Raw genomic sequence first — 24389 nt, 5'->3', positions numbered from 1 at the left:
CCTTTCCTTTTTCTAATAAAACGAAAAGAGAGCTTGTTTCTGACCTAAACCATCTTCAGAAAAGCATGACCAGGGCCTTATGCTCGCTCCCGTCTTTCGCTTCCGCCAGTATGATGCTAATTAAGATGCCGTCAGTAGGGAGAATGGTCCCACAACAGGCAAGTATCACGGGCAGCTTCCGGTGATTTGCTTTTTTTTTTTTTTTGTTTTTGCGGTGAGTAGAGCGAATGAAGCGAGCTGGGAAGGCATGCTCTTGAGCTTCTTTGCTTTTGGGAATGAGACACGAAGCGGTCTGCTGCTAGGCCTATTCACCAGGCAGTCAATCAGTTGCTCCTTCCAACTTAAAAGGACCGCACAATCTCCTCGAGTCTTCTACTTTTTCCCAATCATCTTCCACATCTTGCTTCTTTTCTACCTTTGCATCGTCTTCGCTTAGCAAATCAGATCTGTGACACTTGTGCACTTTCGTTCTCTTACTCTTTTGAATTTCCATCATCTTGCCACTCCAATCCAGCATCAAGCCCATCTCCAACAGCCAAGAAAACGATACCACTGTCCTCCACAATGGCGTACTCCATGGCCGGCCCTACCACCGACTCGAAGCTCCTCGCTTCTCACCAGGAGTTCAAGCTGCCTGATCCTCCCGCTGAAATGTCCAGCCTGCCCAATGGCTTCCCCTCTGTCCTGGACTCGCCTTTGGCCTGGACTGGTCAGCAATTGGCTCGCCAATCTGACTATATCCACCATTTGAGCGAGACTGAGATTGACGAGATTGAGGCAGCTCTCAAGCACTTCAAAGGTGAGCCGTCTGCCATTGGCAAGCGCATCCTCTGGCCAGCTCTGCTAACAACATGCAGCTCTTGAATTGGATGGCGATCTCGTCACTCCTGACACCTTCCCGCTTCCCACTGTTGGCCCCAACGTGCTAAGCCGTATGCGTGATGATCTTCACCAAGGCAAGGGATTTGCCGTTCTTCGAGGACTCGACTCCAAGAAGTACGCTGTCGAAGACTTGACCACCATCTATCTCGGCGTCCAGGCCTACATCGCGAACCGCTGCGGCCGCCAGGACAAGAAGGGCAACATGCTGGGTAAGAAAGTTCTGGCTGCCCCCATGTTATCAGTAGGCTAACAAGTCCCCAGTTCACATCATTGCCGACAACTCGTCCAAGGAGAAGGCCGAGCACCATCGCCACTCAACCTCCCCCATTGTAAGTTATCTGGAATGCGTTTCTAGCGTCTTGTGACCCACTGACTCAAACTTGTAGACTTTCCACAATGAGGAAGCCGGAGATATTGTGAGCTGGCTCACCAGGAATGCCGCCAAGTCTGGAGGCAAGTGCATCATCGCCTCAACCTACACCGTTTACAACGTGCTCTCCGCCACTCGCCCCGATCTGATTCGAACTCTGGCTCGATCTGATTGGCCATTTGCATTGTAAGTGACTTGGGACTCCAAGATGCGGCTCCACAAGACAGAGGCTAACGCGGTGTTCAATTCTACAGCCCCAAGTTCCAATGCCGACCTGTCTTCTTCTACGAAGATGGCCGATTGATTACCAACTTTGGTCGAGCTGCTCTCATGGGAAGTGCAGCCCACGCCAGACCTGCTCACCTTCCCACCCTCACCGCCAACCAAATTGAGGCTCTGGATGCGATCCAGGACATTGCAGAGGCAACCAAGGTTGAGTTCAGCACCCAAGCAGGTGACATCCACTTCATCAACAACCTGGCTGTCCTCCACCGACGCGCGGGCTTTGTCAACGGTGCAGAGGCCGATCAGCGCAGACACCTTGTGCGCATGAGACTCCGTGATGACGAGATGGGATGGAAAATCCCTCTTGACCTTCAGCTTGAGTGGAACAAGGCTTTTGGCCCCGCGGGAACTCAGGTGTGGCACCTCGAGCCCATGCCCACTGGGTACTTTCCTCTACGATCCCAGCCCAACTAGGCTGGCAAGCCAGCGTCGCCCGATTGGAACGGGCCCTCCGATCCTACAGCCGGGCGATCCCTTGTGACCTGACATGACTGAAAAGGGTGGCTGGTTCTAGCCGAGAGCGCTACTGATCCAGAGAAACCTCCCTACATTGGCAAGTGACGTTTTAGATTTTGACCTTGATGGCGTCTTACGGCAGGCAAAGAAAAGGACCATAGACTGGGGAATCTGCAAGGATGTACACAAAAGCTCACTGCATTATTTCATTTCTTTTGTTGGCAGCATTATAGACGGGATGGGTAGAGAACACTGCCTTCGGACTCACTATCCACCCACAACTTTCGCGATTATTATAGATTAGGTATAGACTAGATAGATTGACCAGAATGCACATTTTGACATTAAAGAACTTCGCCTAGAGGGTGCTGGGAACTGCCAACGTTGATATGAGTTTGCACCTTTTACCAGAAGCTTTGGTCAGCGACACCAAGATGAAACAGAAGGCAGCGGTTCATACTCTAAATTAGATCTTGTTTGCCAGGGCATTAACCACTTCAGTGCCCATTATGGAGAAGATGGCAAGCACTTGTTTGGTGTTATGGATGTAGTCGAAAGTGGAGCCCACCTGATTCAGCAGTGATCCAAGCCATTGGATACATCAACCCTGTCAGAAACGATGCATGGATCACGAGACTAGTGACGGGGTATAGAGGAGCACATACAGCATTTGTTATTGGCGGCTCCTCACTGCGTGTCTTGGGCGGCCGCTCCGTGTAGAGACATGAGTGCTTGGTTACACGGCGGTAAGGAAATCAAACGCGGCAGTGGCCTCAACGGTGCCAAGTGCATGTACGTAAGGGGGGACAAAAAGCAAAGAAGCTGCAGACACTATGAGCATGGCATTGCCAATAGGTGCTTCTACTAGCCCTATCAGGCATTTCGATGTCTCAGAAGCGTTGACATGGGTATGTCAGTGGACTGGGGGCTTAGCTGAGACCAGCAGAGTGGATATCTAACAGGGTGTAAGAGATTGGGGGACAAAAGAAAAGATAAAAAAGAAATAAAAAAAGAGCAGAGAAAACAGGAACTGGTATGACAAGAAATTTGCATGGGGACATGTGTTTTCAGGTATACCTACAGGTTGGGAAGAGATATTTGCGTCATGACAGGGCGTTTCCAAGCCATGGGTAAGAATGCCTAGTAGGCAACAATCCGCGCTCAGCGCCCGATTTCTCTGTTCTCCTTGCTTTTCCCCTTCCTCCTTTCTCCTTGCCACGCAGTTATTGTTCTTGCTTTTTAGTTTTCCCGTTCTCTCTCTCTTTTTTTTTTTTTTTTTTTTTTTTTTTTGGCTACCCTTGCAGTGAGCTGAATCCATGCTGCTATTATTGCTATTAGGTACAGGTAATATAGTGCTTTTGATGGCGGCACTGCCATCTAACACATCCCGTGTTTTATGACAGGTCACAGATTCAACTGCCTCTTTTTTTGTCACATAAAGATCGCCTAAAGCACGATTTAGACAGGCGCCCGGATGTGAGGATCGCCGAACGAGACGAGAGACATGCATGATCTTCTAGTGAGACAGATAAGGAGGGGAGATCAGATGAACGGCTGAGGATCAGATGGCGGGTAGATGGATGGTTTCTGGAGATCGGATGTGATGTCGAAAATCGAGTGCTAGCAGCAGATGTGATCTTGTCTGAGTAGTTCACTAAGGTACCATATTTAGTGATAGCGACAACTTACCAACAGCTAAGCATGTGAGAGAGCAAATTGAAGGCTGAGAAATAATGCAGAGCAGCTGGCATGAATGAGTATCTAGCCATGGGTCATCGTGATCCATCCTGAGCGTTTACGAAAAGCAAAAGCAAAAAAAAAGCAAAATATTAATTTCGAAAAGACGGACCGACCCATGGGGGACTTGAAAAGAGCGTCAATGTTTCGACTGATGCATTTCGCTCCATAACGGACAGCATTACCAGTAAACAGAGCGGCCCTGCAGCGCCAAAAGCGGCGGATGGCTTCCCCGTGACTTTAGCGGCTCAAGCCACTAACAACCGGGCCTCGATAGCCTTGCCGGTCATCAGCTACAGGGGCCAGCGGTCACGGGGGGAGCGCCGGAATTACAGCGCTAAAGCGTTGGTGACAGCAGCCTTTCAAGGCACCCCGTTTTCGAAACTTGGCTTCTGTCTCCTTGCCTTGAGTGGGGCACGCATGTCTTCAGCTGCGGCAGCTTCATCCATACATTGAAGCTTCATCTCTCTTCCCTACTCATTCATTCGACGCCGTTGGGTGTTTTTTTTTTTCCCTTTCTTTTTTTTTTCCGTTTTGCTTTTTCCCCCGCCTCCCTCTTTTCGTCCCCTCGCATAACGCAAGACCAGGCTCGGCCCATGAATCGGAGCCGGTAGGCAAGGGCGTATTTGTTGCTTTGCTCGCTTTTGCCAAAAGGGGTTGCCACCAATATACCGACCGACGTTTGCCCAATCGAAATCGTGTGTCGCATCGAATCGAATCGAAATCGCATCGCGCGCATCGTTACCGCGCCGTCGGACTGGGACGCACATACGCGAGATAGCTGCTACCTAATTGGACTGGCATTGAGACAAGGGCGAGAGGGCGAGAGGGCGTGACCCGAGACAAAAGAGTACGGATACATAACAGAAGAGAGTTTTCTGCCGGCGTGCTGAGTATCAGCCTATCAGCCGCACTTCCAGGAGCTGTAGCCCCGGCTTACCGCGTCTGGCGATCCTTTCATCTTGATTTTTTCTTTCTTTTGCGTTGGCTTTGGCTCTATTACCGGAGCTACTCTTTAGTGGTTGGTTTACGAGGCCCTGCCTTGGGCGTGACTCGGGCTTCACTCTTGTCTGCCCACCGAGACCAGGGTAGGCATCGCCGAAACCGATCGACCGAGCAATCACGCACGCAAGCAAACAAATCAAGCAATCAAGCCATCGTCATGGCGAAGCCGACAGCGTCACAGGCCAAGCCGCCAGCCGGCAAGCCCCGGGCGGGCAGCTCGTCGGGCTACCAGCCCATCCACCAGGACGAGTCGCAAGAAGCCATCGAGGAGGAGGCTGGCTCGTCCACGACATATCTCCAGCCGCGCCGGTCACGCGCTGATCGCCGCTACCGCACGACCATCATCGCCCTTATCGTGGCTCTAGTCGTGCTCCTGGCCTCCAACCTATACCTGTCGCTGCCATACTTCTTCCCCGGCCGCGGATCCGATTCGTGCCCCTGCCGCCCGAGCAAAGTGCCCCAGTATTTCCAGACGTCGCCGAATCTGTGGCCCGGGCCAACGGCCACCGGCAACGCCGCATTTCTGGCCCAGACAAGGACCTTTGATCCTACGGCGACGTTTGTGCCCAATGAGCCGCTGCAGACGGCCATTCCTGTCAAGGGCATGCAGCCCGGCAACGACACCATCTTTAAGATGATGGGTTATTTGTCTCCGTACTTTCCTTCTCCGGGCTTTGGCGTCGACGAGTACCCGCTGCCCGCAGGAGCTGAGATTGTCCAGGTCCAGATGCTGTCTCGTCATGGAGCCCGCTATCCTACTTCTGGTGTCGGCGTTGTTGACTTTGCTAAGCGCATTGCCAATGCCTCTGACAAGTTCAACCCGAAAGGGCCGTTGGGCTTCCTCAAGAGATGGGAGTATCATCTTGGCTCTGAGATTCTGGTGCCAAAGGGGCGTGAAGAGCTGTACAACTCGGGTAAGCATTGAGGCTCTGCTCTGATGTTATTTTTATGTGCTACCAAGAAACTGACCATTCATCTGTGTAGGAGTCCTTCATAGCTACATGTACGGCAGTCTGTATAACCCGAATAGCAAGATTATTGTCCGAACAACGGTAAGCTTCTTTTGCCCTTTGAAATCTGCTAAGCAGCATCCGGCACCGACATATACTAAGTGGGCACATTATAGACCCAGGATCGTATGCTCAAGTCAGCGGAGAACTGGATGGCTGGATTCTTTGGACTGGAATGGTGAGAGCTTTACTCCATCTCTCTCTTCGTGATCATGACTTACAAATATCTAGGACAAACAACGCAACTATTGAAGTCATCATCGAGGCCAGCGGCTTCAACAACTCCCTTGCGGGTGCTCTCAGCTGCTCTAATGCTTTCTCTAAGACGGCTGCCAACGAAGCTAGGCAAAAGTGGATTGATATTTATCTTCAAGACGGTATGACTTCATCCTATCTGTTTTTTTTTTAACTCAAAGACAGCACGACCGCTGACACTGAATAGCTCTCAAACGCTTCCAAGGGATGACAGAGGGATTCGAATGGACTATTGATGACGTATACAATGCCCAAACCATGTGTCCTTACGAGACGGTCGCATACGGCTTCAGCACGTTTTGCGATCTCTTCACTTACGAAGAGTGGCAAGGCTTTGGCTATTCAATCGACGTGTGGTTCTCAGCTGGCAATGCCTTCCACAGTCCTGTCGGGGTACGTATTTATTTTTTATTTAGCGAATCTCAGATGCCGTCTGTGAATATCAGTATACTAATACGAAATCCTATTCTTAGAGAGCAACTGGTATTGGCTACCAGCAAGAAGTCCTCGCTCGTTTGCAGAATCACACTCTCGGTTATTCAGGTTCACAGATCAACATCACCCTGGACAACAACACCGAGACTTTCCCGTTAAACCAAAGTCTTTACTTTGACTTCTCCCATGATACAAACATTGTTTCTATCCTCACTGCCTTTGGCCTCCGCCAATTCGCAGATGAGCTCCCAGCCGATCACTATCCCGGACCTCACAACTTCACCGTCGCCCACATCACCCCCTTCGGTGCCCGTCTCGACATTGAGATCATCAAGACGCCCAAGCCCGTCTCGCCAAATCGCGACGGCTATCTGCGCGGCGAAGAGCAGAAATACGTCCATTTTGTGCTCAACCAGCGAACCATCCCCTTGGGCCTGAGTTTCCCAGAATGTGACGCCAGTCGCAAGGACGGCTGGTGCGAGTTTGACACTTTTGTCAAGATCCAGGAGGGAATGACGGCAAAGGCCAATTTCGACCATGCCTGCTTTGGAGATTACCTCAAGGAGCCGTATGGGAAGATTACTGACGGTGCTCCCATCGTTTAGAGGAAATGTCTTTGTTTTAAGAAGATCTGAAAGGTTTAGAAAGGATTTTAACTTTGAAGTACGATGCATGAAATTGTAATACAACGTTGAGGGACATCTATCACAAGGGCGGAATATACGGCGCTAGGGCATTTACTATGGACGACTATAGCTTTGATTGGGATTTTTGGACAATAAATAAAATGAAACTCTGTGTGATATAGGAACAGCGTCAGAATTTGTACATCATCGCAGTTCCTTGTCTTCTTAATTTACGTATTTGCTCGTACAACCTCTCAGAAATCTAGCATCAGGCCATGGTCTATGATCCATCCATGTTCCATCTACACATTTACTTGGTACAATGGTATAAACAATTAATAACCAATATGAAATGAGGTCTCTTCCGCCATTCTTAAGACGCTATATCGAAACCTTGGTGAAATACGGAGATATCAACAAGCAATTCACGCTCTGAAGGCTCAGCTATCATCTGAAAGCTCAAATAGCTATCAACGCATCTACTTATTATTGAATTCCACGATTCCATCCAAGGGTGTAGTTATAGTCAAACAAGACCAGTTAAGACGTTGATGAAAAGTGTTCAATGGAATATAATATAATATTCATTCATTCATAGTGCTGCGCACGAAATGTTTGATTCCATATTTGGCCCGCAATTCATCTATTTCTACGCATTTGCTCGTACAACGTCGTAAACAGCTGATGATCATTATTGTAGAAGAAATCTTCCGTTTGCATCAAGACGCTCTATCGAAATGTCGATCAAGTACAGAGATATCTGACAAGACTTCATAGTTCTAAATATTCAAACATAAATCGAAAGCCCAAATGGATTCCAACTCTAAGATTCCATGCGATTCCATCCAAGGTGTAGTTGTAGTCAAACAAGAGTAGCTCATCACAGTGACAAAGAAGACTTTGGTGTAATATTATATGATATTTATTTATTCATCCATAATCATCCGTACGAATGGTATCTCCAAAATTGCTCGCGCTCTATGCACAATCCATCCCAACCCGTCTATCCTAAGAGGGCTAACGCTCCAAAACGCCCGCTGATTCATAATACCCAAAACAAGTAGATTTAACCCCTGAAAAATACAGTGTCGCATGCGAGTTAAAATTTTGCCGACGCGAATAATGTTACAAGAAACAGGAACGGCTTTTGTATAAACCCCCAATATGTAAAAAGAAAAGATAGAGGAAGGCATAAGAACGCGTAACTTTAGTCACGCTTCTCGTTACTCTGGCTGCCCTCGGTGCTATCTGGACGGTCTCTTCCAGCGTCGGACAACGATACGGCTTTGGGCTCTTCCATATGAGTCTCGGCCAGGCTAGCAGAGCGAGCCATATTCGCGTGCTCCTGGATGCCGTGCGTAGGCTCAATCAAGATTGTGCTTTCGTGGGCAGGCTCGTCGCGGTGGGGGCTCCAGGCCAAAAAGTCACGTCGAACTTCGACATAATCGTATGAGAACTCGCCGTGTTGATCGTCGTCCATGCCAAGAAGTTCGGCTTCCTCAGAGGCGCGCAGCTTGAGACCGGGAATGAGATCGATGATTTTGGCGATGACGGCAGACATGACAAAGGCATAGGCGGAAGCGGTAACGATGGCAGCGATCTGCCATCCGATGAGCTTGTAGTTGTGGTCGAGAAAGCCGCCAATGGCGCCACTGTTGACTCCGTCGAGACCAATGATGCTACCGCTAGCGAAGAAAGCGTTGAAGATGAGGCCAACCATGCCACCGATGCCGTGTTCAGCGAAAACGTCGAGAGAGTCGTCGATGCGGATGAGGAACTTGACTGTGAATATGTTAGCTTTTCTGACTTCTCATTGGCCACGCCGAAAATGACTTACTCTTGGTGCTAAAGTTGCAGCAGACGCCAGCAACAACACCCAAGATGATGCTAGCCCAGGGAGTAATGAAGCCAGATGCAGGAGTGGCAGCAACAAGACCAGAGATGGTTCCGGAACACCAGCCAACCATGGACCACTTCTTGGCGAGACGGAAATCAAGGAGACACCAAGTCATGGCTGCGAACATGGCCGTGAGGCATGAGTTCCAGCAAGCCATGACGGCTCGAAGGTTGGCTCCGAAGGCGGATCCGCCGTTGAATCCCAGCCATCCAAACCATAGAAGAACGGTGCCGAGGGTGATGAGAGAGATGTTGTGGGGTCGGAAGTTCATCATCATCTTTTCGTTTCGGCGGCCAAGGACCCAGGAATAAGCGAGAGCCGAGACACCGGAACCGATCTCGACAGGGACACCGCCAGCATAATCGAGGACTCCATTCTTGAAAGCCCAGCCATTGGGGTTCCATACCCAGTAAGCCATGGGGCAGTAGACTAAAGTAGCCCAGAAGAAACAGAAAACCATGCTCGGGACGACGCGGCCACGTTCGGCGACGGCCCCAACTGTCAGGCAGGCAGTAACGGCGCAGAACATCATCTGGTAAAAGGAGTAGAGGAGAGCGGGGACGAGAGGGGATCCAATAGAGGGTGTGGCCAGGACTCTCTGAAGCCCAAAGTGGTTGAGGTTGCCGATGTATCCATTGTTGGAGGTCGCGCTGAAGGCCAGAGAGTAGCCCCAAAAGTACCATTGGAAGACGATGACACTAAAGGACATCATCGTGACCCAGAGCATGGAGAGGGCAGATTTTCTGCGAGCGAGACCCGAGTAGAGGAAGGAAACGCCAGGCACCATGATAAGCACCATACAGGCGGCCACCAGAATGAAGGCCTGGTCTCCGGACTGATACCATTGGTTCAGATTTTCGGTCCCTGAAGCAAGGGCTTGTCAGTCACGTCTGGTCATCCGTCGACGGCCTCGATATGACTTGCATATCGGGTTAAGGAGCATGTGCTACACGAGAACGGGGTCGAGAGGTAAGGGCTACGGTCGTTACATACTGGGATCGCCTCCATTGGAGCCTGTCCCGTTAAACACGGTCGGGGCCCCGAGATGGGCGTAGGACATGATGGGCTAAGCGAAACCCGGGGTTTTGTCGAATCGAAGTAGGAGAAGACAGCCACGGGGACCAGGCTGCTGGAAGCTGAGACGCGGAGATGAGATGGTTCGACGAGAAGCTTTGGGGAAAGGTCGGATGCCGGCACAAGCAAGGCGACGTCCAGCGAGCCCAACAGGTCGGTCGGTAGTGCTTTGATAAGGTTGCAGAAGTAAGATGCCCTCGAGGGTAACGTCTGGCTCGACTGGAGAGATAAGGCGTGCAGGAGAGAGGAAGAAAGATGAGAAGGAGGAAAGGATAGCCGAGCAGACGCAGATAGGAGGAGAGACGGAGAGACGGAGGAGACGAGGCTTGGAGATAACGAACAGGCTAAGTTGTATTGTATATACTACTCGCATCGCCGTCAATCTCGCAGGGAGCAGCGGATTCTGTCTCCGACTTCGACAGCCCGGCGACAAGCCGCGTGCAAACCCGCCGGGCCCATGTCCAGGACCGCCACGCCTCTTCCCATTTTGCCCTCAGCAGCAGCCCTGGCGCCCATGCTGGAGCCAGTTACCCCAGACAGGCCCCGTTGCAGCCCCGTTGAGGCCAGAGATAAGACACCAGGGGTGCGTCACCCGCGTAGAGACTCAAGTAGACCCGAGCAGTTGATTGGGGCGTGCGCTCATCGGAGGGGGCGTGGTTCGTGGATAGCATCTCGCGGTTGTTATCTTGGGGCGAAGGCTGTGGACTGCTGGGGCTAAGGGCTTAGTTCGAAGCGCGGCGCAAATCTGCAACTCTGAGGCATGGAGCAAAAAGGCAAAAGATAAGACAGGCGAGAGGCAGAAATGATGTTGACGATGATGGCGCTTCTTAGCAGGCAACGATCTATTTCTTTTTTGTCTGTTCTTCTCCTTGCCTGTTAATTCGGTATGCGCCCACCCTTCCTTCTCTTTATTTGAGCATCCATTACATCACCTGTCCTGAGGGAAAGAGCAATTGGGCGAGACCCTGGAAACAGCAACAAATGAATCGGGCAAGAGCGCAGCGCCACGAACGCGGATTCTCAGCACAGAAGCGTCGATACAAGGTACCTCGAGATAAGGCCCAGCCAGAGTGGGCGCGCTTTGGTGCTGTAATCGAGATACGTACGACGAAAAGGAAGATACGGTCATTGAAATCGCCCGGTACGTACCTTTTCGCATGTGGAAGTGGGTTTGAGATAGCGCTATCCCGTATCAGGCTAGATCAGCGACAACAATAGAACATGCAAGTGCAGGCGCAACTTGCTGTGCGAGCCAGGTATCAGCTGAGTATCGGTGAGGCCGCACGCAGAAACGCAGGGGGCCTATCGATTTTTGTTTCTAAACAGCGTTTTTTTTTTTTTTTGCTTTCCGCTGGGATAGAACGGGGCCTGATAAGCAGCAAATTTCCAACCCTGATCTTTTTCGTACGACTTTTTTCCCCTCGTCTCTCTCTATGATCCTTCCATTTCCCACGCTTGATAAGGACTGATAAATTGACCGAATATACCCGGCCTTATTATCCAGAGGGAGAAGCCATGTTACGAGTCGTTCTTATTATGTGCGTGTCTCTCTGCCCTCGCCAAAAGACCATTCTTCGGCTTGGCGAGCCCGAGACAGACTCAACTCGTGTCCTTTTCGAGAAACAATTGAGCCGACAACCCGAGAACGATGAGACATTTCTTTCTTTCTTTTTTTTTTCCTTTCTTTCCTTCAAGAAGCAAGGAGTGCATTGCATTCGAGTCAATCTAACATGTGAAGCTTACTAAGACGCTGTCCTCACACAACATGCTTGCTTATTGCTCGCGTGCAAGTGCTGTACGAGGCCCTAGCTCCGTTCAGCTGTGGCAGACAAAGACGATAGCCCTGCTTGTTGTCACTTCATCATGTAAAGCCAGATAAGCCCACTCTTCGGAGCGGGAGCGCCGCCGGCCTGGTTGGGGCTTCATAGTGGGGGGAGCAGCGCCCTTTAACCTTGCCCTTTACATAGATCAGCTTGATCAGGTAAGACAAGCCTCAGATACGCAGGGCAGGTATCTGAGCTTCTTACGGCATTCTCGTCTGTCAGGAAGGGCGTCCGCGTCCCGGCCGATTCGGAGGCCCGCTGTTGACACTAACAGCATCTAGTGGCCAGTGGCAGTGGCTTCTCGTAAAGTGGCGTCAGGAATAGCAATTGTCAAAGTGCGGGTGCGATGAGCCGTGGGACTGTTCGGTGCCTTGGCTGGCCTATTCTCGGACAAGGGCATTTGAAGTCGCGTTAGAGTGCTTGTGACACCGTCACTGTAAAGAAGTCGTGGTATCACGGGCGTGGCTGAGAGGATGCCCGGTGGCACCAGTATCCGGGGATCAACTTGACAGCGCCATTGACTCAAACCCTCAGACAAAAAAGGGAAACGAACGCAAGACATCGCCTGCCGACCTTCCGGAGAGGCAAAGCCCCAGACTCTGAGTCGATGGCAGCAAAGTAATGCCTCACGTGCACATGCCGATTGTGAGAACCACTGCAAGATTGACATACCCGGGAAAATCTCGTGGCACGGCATGGAGCAAAGTCCACGACTTCCCCAGTTCCGACCCTTCAGTCCCCGCCTCCCCGGTCGGAGCCAGTCGCATCCAATGCTCTTTGTTCCAATTAAAGATCCTCGGCTTTGCTGAGCATTGGCACGTTTGACTACAGAGCACTAACAAGGTTGCACATGAATATCTCGGGTATTCGCTGAACCGTCCGTTATCAGAGGCCCGCCAGCCAATCACGGCCCGGCTTGCTCATTACGTTCGTAAACCCCAATCAGGCGATTTGCGGAGCTGCCAGCCGCCGCGCCGCTGTTCTGGATACGTCCAAGCACGAAGCTTGGTATTGCCTTTAGCTGCCTTGTTATATGTGCAAGTACGGAGTCTTGGGAGTATGGATTATCGGCGTTTGCAGATCTCAGTTGCAATGGATAATGGATGACACTATCCCACGTCTTGGCGCCTCCCCGCGGAGGCTTGATTTTCTTGTTCCTTTCTTGCTTAGGCTGTTACAGTTGCAATTATATAATAGCAGCCAACGCGTACGGCATGGCCAGGTGTAGTCAGCCGACTTCTTGACATGTGGCGTTGATGTGGTGTACTATTTACAGTAGGCCACAATGGTTAAAAGTCATACACAGTCTTCAGACGATGCTTCCGACTGCAGTTATGTAGAATACCCCACAGTTTCAATATATACATGTATACGTTACAATCTCAGAAATAGAGATATGAACCAAGTCATTATTTTTAGTGTAAAATACAATCAACAGTCTTTTTTTTTTATCGCCAATCTGTGTAAGTAGGTGCCATGAGAAGGGCAAAGAGAAGCATGTCGACATTGATACAGACCCTTGTGGATGGACTATTAGAATAGCTGTAAACGAATATTGGTGTCTAAAACCTAAATCAGCGTGGGTACACTAGACAATGGCCGAAAACATGAAACCTTGCAATTAGGATCATAATTGCATATAGAAGCCGCTGTGAGAATGATGCTGCTGAACTGGAATACAGACGCCCCAGCATTGAACCCTAAATTTGACGAGAATATGATGTCTACGGCCAAGGTGGCAACGGACCTCTTCAATCACAGAATGAATTGGGAGGCAAGAAAACAAGACATGCATAACAATACCAGAAAGCCATCCCTTAAACAAGGTTATTGGTCATCGAGCTTTTTCAAAGGATACGTATCGCTATGATTCTATCGACCAATATTGAGCTTTGCCTGGCATTCACAAATAAATTGGACCCCGTCTCTTTTCAGAGTTTATTTATAGAATTGTCTATTTGTTCTTCACGATAGGCCCTAAACTTATTTGATAGTGTACATAGCCTTTGTGGAAAAAAAAAAATTGTCGCCAAAGTAGGAAGCTTCTGAAATAAAGTATGCAGTAGATAAGAGCCCATAGTAGTCGAGAACATTACGATGGGCAGAGTTTATTTCCTAACAGCATCGACCCGTCACAAAAACCTCTCAGCCCTGCGCTACACTTCATTTCTCATATCTTTTTCTTCACATTTAGAGTTTTACATGAACAGATCATCGATTAGCGCAATTACTTGCTTCTACTCCTGTTCCATCATCTCGTGGGAGGGTCAGCCATTAGGCTATCGCAGTCGCATCGAGCCGTATCATTAGAATGAATGTCCAAGCACTATCAAGTATCTTACTCTTACCGCTCTTGTACTTGAAACGCTTCGTGATATTGGATAATAACTAGGTAACTAACAAACATGCTAATCTTCCACTTCTAGAGTACAGTGTGCTTGCTGCTGTCTTCATGGAATCCGATATGCCATTTCCAGCTCTATGGTCATAGTCCCAACCTAGCCTCCCAATCAATCAATCTACAGCTGTTTCCATCTGTTATATTATAAGACATACTAGTATACGCCGACTATAAGGATATGTCTAAATTTCAGCATGTGGGAGTCATGAACCACTGAAGGGGCTCATCACACGATGGAAACAATTCTCACATTGAGGCAATCCCAGAAGCGTTGGGCGGGCTATTCTAGCGAGTAACGCAGGCTGAACCAGCATGGAAATGAGAGGGGGGGATACAGACGTACCATAAGACAAGTTCCGTTGGGCTAGGAAGAGACTATGGCTGGCGATACAAGCTCAACCAGCACGAAAATGAGGATAGGGGAGGAAAACGCGCCACAAGACAGGCTCCTTAGCATTCGTTAAGAGGAGGAAAGTGTTTTTTTTTTTTTTGTAAACATAAAGTAAGAACAAAGGGATACTACAGATTTCTCATCACTCTCGGTTAACATTGTGTAGTCTATCGCATCAGCTTTGTATCTTCTAGTCCCTTCTTACTACTTTTACTTCTTAGACCTCATACTACCCATAGAACTACTTTAGGTATATTTACTGAGATAGGCAAGCATCTACGAATGCTAAATAAAGTTTTATCGAGCAACGATTACTTCATCTTCACAAGACTAAAAGTACAGAGAGTGCAGCAATTTAGCAAGAGGCAAAGTCTCTAAAGCATTGTCACGATCAATATAAAGATAAATCGTATGCAATTAAAGGTTGGGAGAGGCACTCAACCCACATCCTTTCCATCGTTAACCAAATCTATCTCGAGATCCTATGCTAAGCTATAGTGCTCACCGAACCTGGACCATTCTATCAACTTATCGAGGAGTCGAAGCGCATCTGTAGCTATATGGAAATCGCGTTACGAGCTCCAGTTGCTACTTGAATTGACTGCGATATAAGGCAGGAGTAGAAGATCTAGTTTTCGTTGTTCACCACTCGCACAATAGTAGATATCATGAGCTACCCAACCAGTTCTCAATCCTGCCCGTTCATGGATCAGATCAGTATAGTTATCACGCTCCATATTCACGTCAACATCTACAGGCACGAAAGAATTTGACTTTGTCTTCATATATGAAGCCAAAAAAATTTTCAAGCCGCTGCCCGTACACGGGATATCGGTGCTATTAAGAAGCACTGATCTATATACATTGCGAAGCGCTAGCAGCTCAGTCTTATGAGCAACAAGAGCCGTAGCTAAGATTGAATGCCAATAGATGTAAAAAAAGAATGTCAGAAGGGAAAAGTAAAACACAGGCTATTCTAAAATTTGAGTTTTCTGAAACAAACGCCGGGCATTCAAAAAACGAAAACGAGGGGCTCTCAAATAATGCAAAGTCGTCCCGTTCGGCCCTCCCTTATCAGTTCATACGTCAAGATATCGTGATTTCGATAATGCAGCATCAGTCTAAATCGCTGTGGCGTTGTGGTGCCATTCGCCATGCTACCACCTCTATTCTCGTTGCTCTGCACTGGTCCCACAGCCAGCCCGTGCAGCGGTCTCAATACCGGTCGGAACTTTTCCTCATCCGATTGTCGCGGCAAAACGTGTTCCACTCGAAGCCCACGATGCCAACACCTCCACGGTGTTTTCGACGTAACCGGCGATCCAAGCTTGGTTGGTGTGACGAGCAGAACTCGCCCAATAGGCGATCCTACCACCACCAGAGAGAGCTCCGGGATGTGTACGATGAAACTCAAGCGACTAGTTGCGCGAAAATAGGGTCGGAGACTTCGCTGGTGAAAATTGCCAAACGTGACTGCGTTCGGACACATGACACCAATTTCTTGCCAACCTGCCTCGTTCCCTCGCAGGCTTCTTAGCTCCAGATCTTTTTCATACGTTCGGATGAAGTGATATCGTCTGATCGGGTCCTTTCTCCGATATACCACCGGCGTTTCTGGATTTTTGTTGTACTCCATAGGCCTGTTTAAAAAGGCAAGAAGCTGAGCTGGAGATCTGGGGATAGGCTGAATATTTCCGCTGTGTGGGAAAAATGCCATATCAAGTCGAAAAGGTGGCGTGTTGAGCTGGCTGTATCTGTGTTGTCCCGAATATGCAGAATCAAAACTCTTGCCCCTTCCATGCTTTGGTTTTGTCTTATCTTGGTCTTGCGGTATCGGCCCAGGAGAGACCGGAGATGAGACAACGTCTTGATATTCCTGCACAGCATAAGAAAGCTGTCCTATTGCTTCATCTATGTCTTGTAGTGCTTGTTGAAAGTTTTCTCCTGGAGTTGTAACCCCAATCGACAGGTCCTCATCTAGTTCGACCATCTGCGGAGCCTCCGAAGCAACAAGAGAATCTTCAATGACGGCTTCTCCTTCTTCCTCTTCCAGAGGTGCGCCTCCATGAAAGGGCCCGCTCATGTCTGGGTCGATTATTTGCGAAGCAAAAATGGCATCTTCGATGACGGCCCCTCCTTCTTCCTGATCCTCATCCTCCTCTTCATCGAAGTCGTCAGCCTCCTCATCAATATCCTCACTCTCATCCTCGTCAAGTTCATTCATGTTGTTGTTTTGAATCTCTAATGCGTCAGGTTCGGTTTCACTTTCGTCGGTCTCGTCATCCGTGAAAGCAGCTAGATGATTCGCATTACCTGCTACCAAATGTAAAAATTCATCATGCAACATGACTGGAACATAATGATAGAACTGACCAGACCTAGCCCCGGTCGCAGGGGGGCATGGGTTGTCCGGTATTGCCGCGAGACATTCTGTGATATCGGTCATAGGTTGTTGGTATTCTGATGCGGCATTGAAGATTCTTAACGCCTTTTCCGGTAGTCCAAACATCTCCTCTACGCTGTTGACTGGCAAAAAACTGCCATCAGCAAGAGGTAACACGCCCCACCCCCTAGAGCAAGAGGTCAGAAAAACCAACATCGTATCGCCATATTTTCATCGATTCACGAGACGTTGAGTAGTACTTACCTCGAAGGAGCAGGCCAAAACTCCTCGCTTCGGAGTGCATCATGCTCTGAGGGGTTAACCTTGGTTACGGGTTGGTACATTCTCCAGATATCCGCTATCCACAATGCGCCTTTAATGTCCACGGCGCAGACTTTTTCGGCCTGGCCGTCTACGTCGTCCAAAAAGCAGACATTAGGAATGTTAGATGCATCTTCCCGAAGAGCTATCACTATTCTCCAGTTTCGCGCTCTCCTGGGAATTCCCGACTCGGTGTTGTCGCAGCTCAGGCAGCAGTCGCAGAATCCTTGGGTTTTCCGTGACTTAGTCCGGCAGCTGGCTAGAGCAAAAGCAAAAACCGTCACCTCGGCGCGGTTTGAGCTTACAGCTATGAGACGGGACTTGCGGTGAATAGCCAATCCCCAAGCTGATTGGCCAACGTTCTCATGAAAGAGCAGCCTTGGTGATGTGCGACTGATGTAAGCCTTCCTCGAACTTCTCTGCGCTTTGGGCTGGTTGCGTTTGTTCTCAATCAAGTCTGCTATGTCTTTCACATAGTACGCAACAACATCTCCATCGTCATAACAAGCCAAAACGATTTCTTCTTCTCCGAGGTAGCCAGTAATGATATAGTTGATGGTGTGTGGTGTAATGATATCGACGGTTCCTCCTATACCGTGAGCTTCTTTACTCGGCGGGGGGTATATCCGAAAGTCTGGATCTTGAGGAATCCTTTGTTTGGGAACGCTTCGAGGAACATAGACGAAAATGTGACCTTGGTATGCGACAAAGTAGAGGTTGTGACCTTGCGATAGAGCAGCCAGGTTATTTCGGTAGCTTTGCATGCTTGGGACTAGCCCATAGATCGATTTATTGGCACGAGGTGCATCGTCGGTATCGGCGTTCGGCCACGTAAAGGGCTCTTCGAGGCCCTCCAAGGGCATTCCCACCGAAGCCCGTTCTCGATCCCGGATCGCGCTCTTAGCATCATTGCCAAACTATTGGAGTAGTCACGTAGATCAGTATCCGGCGTTCATGCGCATCGCTTTCATCGTCATCGCAACCAAAATCGACTAACCCTTTCCGTCGCTGTCTGAATATGGCATTTCCCCACTGAGACAGCGGGAAAGCTAGGGGTTGACAGCTTCCCCGATGGACGATCCATGGCCGTCGAGCACAGAGGAGCCTCGCCGGTGCGGGCTGGCTGCGCGGTCTCGGGACATATAGTGCGCGAAAGGGGTAAACGAGTGTGTGAATAATGATAAAATAAATATGCTGGGGCGTCTGCGTGGAAAGATTTGAAACTGGTTTGATTGTTGGAAAAGGGAACCTTTTTGCAGGAGACGTTGAAGGTTTCAAGGACTGGGGGGGGGATGATGCAGCGGCAGCGGCAGGGACCCCACGTCAAAGCTATCGGTGCTTTATCGATAAAGCAAGGGCGACAGAGCTGGTCCCGTGATGGCGTCATACGGCTGATGGTAAGACTTACGAGATGGGTAGGTAGAATTCAGTATCAAACGCTATTCATTTTGTAGCATAGCAGTATATAAAAATAGATAGATAAAATAATAATAAAATTTGTGTATGAACATGCGTATCATCGCCTTGAAAAATTCCCATTGCGACTGGTCTTTGCGTGGGATTAGCATCCATGCCCGTCCAAACGCCTCAAATGTACATTATGCGTATACTCGTCAACCTGGGTATGTAACCAAATAACGCCCCGTCCATGATAAATCAAAGAAAAAAAGAAAGAAAGCCCCGAAAATATATCCTTCGCTCTATTCTCCTCAAATCCAAATAATACCCCGATTCATTGCCTCATCAGTTCCAGCAGATCCTTCATTCTATAATCCAGCACCGGCGTGATCCAGTCATCGTGCATCAACGAGTAAGATTCTCTCGCGTTGTCCTTCGGTTTCCGCGGATTCAAAGCCCAATAACCAAAATCCGCGTCGATGGACTTGAGATACTTTAACAAATTCTTCCAGTAATGCACGTCTCCAACAGAAGGATCGTTTGGTGCGCCCAGTTCGCCAAACCAGACTGGCGCAACATCGCCCTCGAGGAGATATGCCCAGTTGTGGCGCATCGTCTTGACAAACGACCTGTAACTTCGCTGAGCGAATCGGCCTTCCCAGCTTCCCCAGCCTGACCATTTGTAGCCATGGGCAGAGTATACGAGGCGGTTGTCAACGTCCAGCTGGACCGGCCGTTCTCTAGCGCCCGAAACATCGTTGGCTGACTCGGTGCCTTCGACGACGATGAGCCAGTCCGACTTCATCTTCAGCAGCCGGTTGCCGCATTTCTCTGCCGCAGCCGCCCATTTGGACCATGGCATCGTTCCCCAAAGGCCCCGGACCTCGTTGCGGAGGTCTGCCCCAATGACCAACGGGTTGTGCACGAACCGCTCCATGACCGACTCCCAATGCTGTATCCATTCCTCTTCTGTCTGCTTGACCCGGCACATCGGCCCCAAGTGATCGTTGGCCCAGCCAGCATCGCAAGGGTCCGCCCCACAGCACCACGTAGCGCGTGTGATATGATTGTTGATAATGACAGCAAGGCCAGCATCCGTGAGGGCGGTAGTCACTGCCTCGAACACATCCATGGCGTGGAGACCCTCCAGATCCGGGTTTGCAAGCACCAGACGGGGCTCAATGATGGGGTTCTTCATGACCAGCTCATCCGCATAGGGAAGTCTCACGCTGTTGAAGCCCAGCTTCTTGATCGTCTCGGCAATAGCGCTTCGGTGCTGAACGTCCAGGCCGCCGGGAACAAAGAGCTCATCGCTGGCGCCATACCAATTGATCGAGGACAGTTTGAATCGATGGCCCTCGGCGTCGACAATGTTCCGCCCCTGCGTTCGCAGAGGCAGCTTGTAGCTCGATATCCATGTCCTCTCCAGGGGAGCAGGCAGGGGCTTCCGGCCGAACAGAAGCGAGTCGCGATCGGGCCTCCACTTGGCATCCAGGTCCTGCTCTTTGATCCACAGAATCGACAGGTAGAAGAAGATGGGGATCAACATGAACAGCATCGCCATCGTACATCGTGGCCGCAGCCGATGCGGCCGACGCCAAAGCTTCCGAGATTGCGATTTCCGAGTTCTCTGCTTATTCATCCCCATCCGACCAGCACCGTCGGGGCTTCCCATCGACTCGAGCTCAGAAAACAGCGGTAGATGCTCATCCGCGTCTGAAGGGTACTGATACTCGTCCACGGATTGGCTCCAGTGCACATGTCGCTCAGATTTGGCAGCTCGTGAGCCGCTGTTGCTGTCGCTTCTGTTGCGGCCGGAGAGGGCAGATGCGAGAATCCGTCCGATCGCCATGTTTGGTGTCCTAGGAGCGTAAGGTCGAGCCGTTGCTTACGCAGCAAATGCAGATCGTCCGAAGGCTCCGTATAGGGAAGCAAAAGGCAGAATTACGTTGCCCTCTACTTGATATTTTCGCTTCAATTTTCTTTGTTTTCTCTTTTTCTTTTCTTTCCTTTTTTCTTTTTCTTCCTTTCACGTCCGTATGGAGCTGTTGGTGGGGTTCATCGATCAAAGCGTAGCTGCTCCAAGATGTCGCGTGCTCACATCCACATCCAGATCCAAAAGAGGTGTCTGGACACGCTGTGCTCGGTCGCTTTCTCTTCGGCGATCCCAGCAGATGAATCTCACACAATCAATCAATGGCCCTTTATCGTCAAGCCAAAAGAGCAGAGACCTCCCTCCAGATTGCACTATTGAGAAGGCTTGGTGCGTTGAGAAAGCGAGAGAAATGCTGCAGCTACGGCGGGCCACATAGAGAAGGAAGATGGAACAAGAGTCAAGATCAAAGTGTCCGGCCCAGCTCACACCGAGGGAGATATAAACACGTCCTTTGCATTTATAAACGGCGACGGCACACTTAATTCCGCTGATATCACGTCACCGGCCAATCGCACCTGCGGCCAGGCACAAGGGCCGTTCCGGAGCACCCGGAGAATTGCTGCTCTGGCCTTGCAAAAAAAAGCAAAAACAGCAAAAAGAAGTTGAGGTCGGCCAGGGGACTACCCGGCGCTGCATCCGCTAGAGCGACAAGTAATCCTGCTAGTGCAGGTACTTGTCAACATATGGCCATCTCTGCATAAATACGCGTAGATACTGTCGTGGAGGTACTTTGCCAGGTTGCGATTCATGGACGTCGGATCAGTACCACCTTAAATACGACGTCCCTACTAAGGTATCCGGCTGTAAGATACTTCTTGCCATGCATCCGCCGGAAATTAAATCTACGATCAAAAGCTTCGTGAGAAATTGCTGGGCTGGGCTTGATTCTTGTCAATTAGGCCTGCCTGGCTTATACGTCCAGACATGGCGGATTTTACGTAGATAAGGTATATACATGAAGATGCTGTGTAGCAGTAATGAATATGCCCCACATGAAGCTGGCATATTCTTTTCTCTTTCTTGTCCCTTCTCAGCCATCCGCCGCTTCCGGGCTGTAGCTTTTAGTTCCCGCATTCCGCATCTCATAAGCTCCTTCCTGAGCTAATCATGATGTTTTTGTACAAAGGGTTACATGTGAGCCCAGAAAGCGTAGCCAATGATGTGCCGTGCGCAGGTCCTCCAGGGATTTCCGCTTCCTAGCCTCCAGCTATCTTGGAGGCTGTCTCCGATGCATGAGACTAGCCTGTCTCGTCATAATGTTCTGCCCCCTTTTGATGAATTTATAGAAAGAAAAAGAAAGAGGAAAAGGGAAAGGGAACGGAAGTATTATCCATATGAACACAAAAACAAAAGGTTCGACCGTGGCGCCACGCTGTTCTGCGTCCGAGTAAGGAAGCCATCCGACTGCAAATAGAGACGTAGGATCTCTTCGAGATTAATGGCAAAGGAGTGGATAGAATTATATGTCGACTTGTAAAGAGTGTTATCGACGCAATATCGTGCGCGCATCGTGCAGATGCTTAGCACGTGGCGTTACCACCAGGGTATAAGCGTTGTTCCATGGCTAGCCATGGTTTGGGTATATAAAGCAGGGATTTCGGCAAGTCGAAGCCATCGGTCGAGAGAAATCAAACTCATTCCTTTTTGCTTCTCATTAGAGAAAAAGGGGATTCGGTCTCTTCTTCTTTCTTTTTTTCATTTCTTTACTTCGCGTTCGCGGATCGCTTGTGTTTGGGTTCTCTTTTGGCCTAAGGCCCAGCGTCTTATATGCGGTTCATGGCCAATGGGTTCATCGGCTCGCGGGATTGCGGCGGTGCGTAAGTTTGCTGCGCATTCCACTCTGGCATAGAGCCTTGCGGTGGTCGCGGGTTCGAGTAGGATCGTGCCGGTGCGTTATACCTAGCTGTTTCGCCGAAGTAGTCGGGGGCGCTAGGGGTCGCTGAGGATTTCACTGGAGAAAGTGGTGTTACCACGGCGCTCGTATCTCTGGAGAGCATCTCGTACGAACGTATATCATTTTTGCCATCATACCGGGCATCCACCGATACGAATTCCTTCTTTCCACTGTTGAAAGGAGACTTTACCAAATCAATCCAGCCGGTAACCATGGTCCATCGACCAAGCAAAAACAGGATCCAGATTCCGTTCAACTAAATTGCAGTCAGATCAATCATCAAGAACTCACGAGGGCTTCATGATTTTGTGTGTTTCGGTACTTACAGCAAGTAGCACAAGCACGGCAGAGACCGTCGCTTCGCTGACGACTAAAGAGCCAGCTTGGTTGAGACATTTTGTCTTGTCACCCTGTGCTCCGATGAGGCACACGATCCAATTCTGGGCCACATGGGGATCATTGGCAATAGATTGGACAATGTTATCCTGAAAGACGAAGACGACAGAGAAGAAGATGACATCGGCAATAATGATGAGGACAATAGCGATGCCTCGCCACTGAAGCGCAATGACTCTCTTGACACGGCGATAGGCCTGGCGCGGAGACATGGTGACAACACTGTTTGAGTAAGCCGGAAGGCTAGATCCTTCGGTCGACGCGGCGTTGTCGTTTAGAGAGGCCAGGTAAACCTTGATGCAGTAGCCAAAGGTGGTGAATGTCGTGACAACCGTGATACTAGCAAAGATGAGAAGCGGGATCCAAAAGTCTGCCAAGCTGTTTTTGTGGTTAATATGGCATGTTGCGCCAAAACGGAAGGACACGCCACTGAAGACCAAGGCGAGAATAAGGCCGATGATGGGGATGCCCCATCCAGCGGCTTGGGCAAAAACCATAAAGTTGCGGCCCACGAGAACTTGCCAGCAGATCTGCAGGTGAAGGGACAAAGAGCGAAGGAACGCCCACATGACAGCACACCAGCCTCCAAACATCAGCATAGCACCCGACGCTCCACAGACGCTCAAGGTGTGCATGTCATTCGGGGTGATGGTATCGAAGCATTGGTCCGGCTCAGCTGCGAGCGGAATGACGAAGCCCATCTGAGTCAACAGTCAGCCATCAAACTCTCTGTGTAACTGCAGCCGTGCCACCTACATTCATGATCAAGATACCCAATGTGAAACAGATGCTCAGATAATGGCGATTGGTCTTGTCCACAGGCAACACCGCCCATGATATCAGCAGGAAAACACAGCAGATGACGCTGACGGTTGCGATCCAGTTGGCCACGGTTCCTATGGTGGAGAAGCTGTCCGGATATACCCAATCTGTCATGGGGCATGGCAGACAGCAGTCAATCGAGCCTGAAATCGCCTGACACAATCGGCCATCGACGTCTAGATCTCCGATTAACGGGTTAATTCAACACTACGGCATACATTTACACTTACAGCCTCCAGTGCCAAAAAGGCTCGCGTCGATGAAAGGTGCCGGGCAGAGATTGATCCCTGTAACGTTGGTCATGGTGAAAGGTAGTGTTCGGAAGGAATGAGAACGATGTCGATATGTATTCTTCTCTAGATAATCTCGTTTGTTCGGTTTTCCAGATGCGTGTTCGAAGTGTGTAAAGGTTAAAAGGGAATAGTTGTCCGTCGAGGAACGAAATCAAAGAGAGAGGCGCCAATAAGAGATTGTGTTGCTGAAAATATCGTGATGCCTCGTGCACTCAAACAGAGGTGTGGTCATATGACTCAAGTGATCAAGTAGTTGGAACCATTTAAGGGTGATGCAAGACGGCCGTTTGATGTGGCAA

At 49.8% G+C, this 24389-nt stretch overlaps 6 protein-coding genes across 6 annotated transcripts; 2 read left to right on the top strand and 4 right to left on the bottom strand.

Annotated features, from left to right (window-relative positions):
• Positions 1–564: 564 nt before the first annotated feature.
• Positions 565–1951, top strand: TGAM01_v203261 (hypothetical protein; the record flags this gene model as incomplete). The annotated part of the gene is made up of 5 exons (XM_018803981.1): positions 565–799; positions 858–1091; positions 1144–1211; positions 1269–1438; positions 1507–1951. 5 exons carry the CDS (start codon positions 565–567, stop codon positions 1949–1951), a joined length of 1152 nt encoding a protein of 383 aa, XP_018662719.1.
• Positions 1952–4892: 2941 nt separating this feature from the next.
• Positions 4893–7040, top strand: TGAM01_v203260 (hypothetical protein; the record flags this gene model as incomplete). Its single annotated transcript, XM_018803982.1, has 6 exons — positions 4893–5649; positions 5720–5787; positions 5862–5923; positions 5977–6122; positions 6188–6393; positions 6474–7040. The coding sequence occupies 6 exons, from the start codon at positions 4893–4895 to the stop codon at positions 7038–7040; spliced, it is 1806 nt and encodes a 601-aa protein (XP_018662720.1).
• Positions 7041–8268: 1228 nt separating this feature from the next.
• TGAM01_v203259 (ammonium transporter MEP1) lies at positions 8269–10018 on the bottom strand (the record flags this gene model as incomplete). The annotated part of the gene is made up of 3 exons (XM_018803983.1): positions 8269–8843; positions 8899–9822; positions 9952–10018. The coding sequence occupies 3 exons, from the start codon at positions 10016–10018 to the stop codon at positions 8269–8271; spliced, it is 1566 nt and encodes a 521-aa protein (XP_018662721.1).
• Positions 10019–15683: 5665 nt separating this feature from the next.
• Positions 15684–18435, bottom strand: TGAM01_v203258 (hypothetical protein; the record flags this gene model as incomplete). Its single annotated transcript, XM_018803985.1, has 3 exons — positions 15684–17217; positions 17295–18268; positions 18349–18435. 3 exons carry the CDS (start codon positions 18433–18435, stop codon positions 15684–15686), a joined length of 2595 nt encoding a protein of 864 aa, XP_018662723.1.
• Positions 18436–19083: 648 nt separating this feature from the next.
• On the bottom strand, positions 19084–20601 carry TGAM01_v203257 (endoglucanase E1; the record flags this gene model as incomplete). The annotated part of the gene is made up of 1 exon (XM_018803986.1): positions 19084–20601. The coding sequence occupies one exon, from the start codon at positions 20599–20601 to the stop codon at positions 19084–19086; it is 1518 nt and encodes a 505-aa protein (XP_018662724.1).
• A 1847-nt stretch (positions 20602–22448) lies between these two features.
• On the bottom strand, positions 22449–24100 carry TGAM01_v203256 (hypothetical protein; the record flags this gene model as incomplete). The annotated part of the gene is made up of 4 exons (XM_018803987.1): positions 22449–22835; positions 22906–23676; positions 23732–23973; positions 24028–24100. 4 exons carry the CDS (start codon positions 24098–24100, stop codon positions 22449–22451), a joined length of 1473 nt encoding a protein of 490 aa, XP_018662725.1.
• Positions 24101–24389: the final 289 nt, after the last annotated feature.

This window comes from Trichoderma gamsii (genome assembly GCF_001481775.2).
Source record: "Trichoderma gamsii strain T6085 chromosome Unknown Scaffold_8.2, whole genome shotgun sequence".
Classification (NCBI taxonomy): domain Eukaryota; kingdom Fungi; phylum Ascomycota; class Sordariomycetes; order Hypocreales; family Hypocreaceae; genus Trichoderma; species Trichoderma gamsii.
This window is presented reverse-complemented; position numbering and strand designations above follow the sequence as displayed.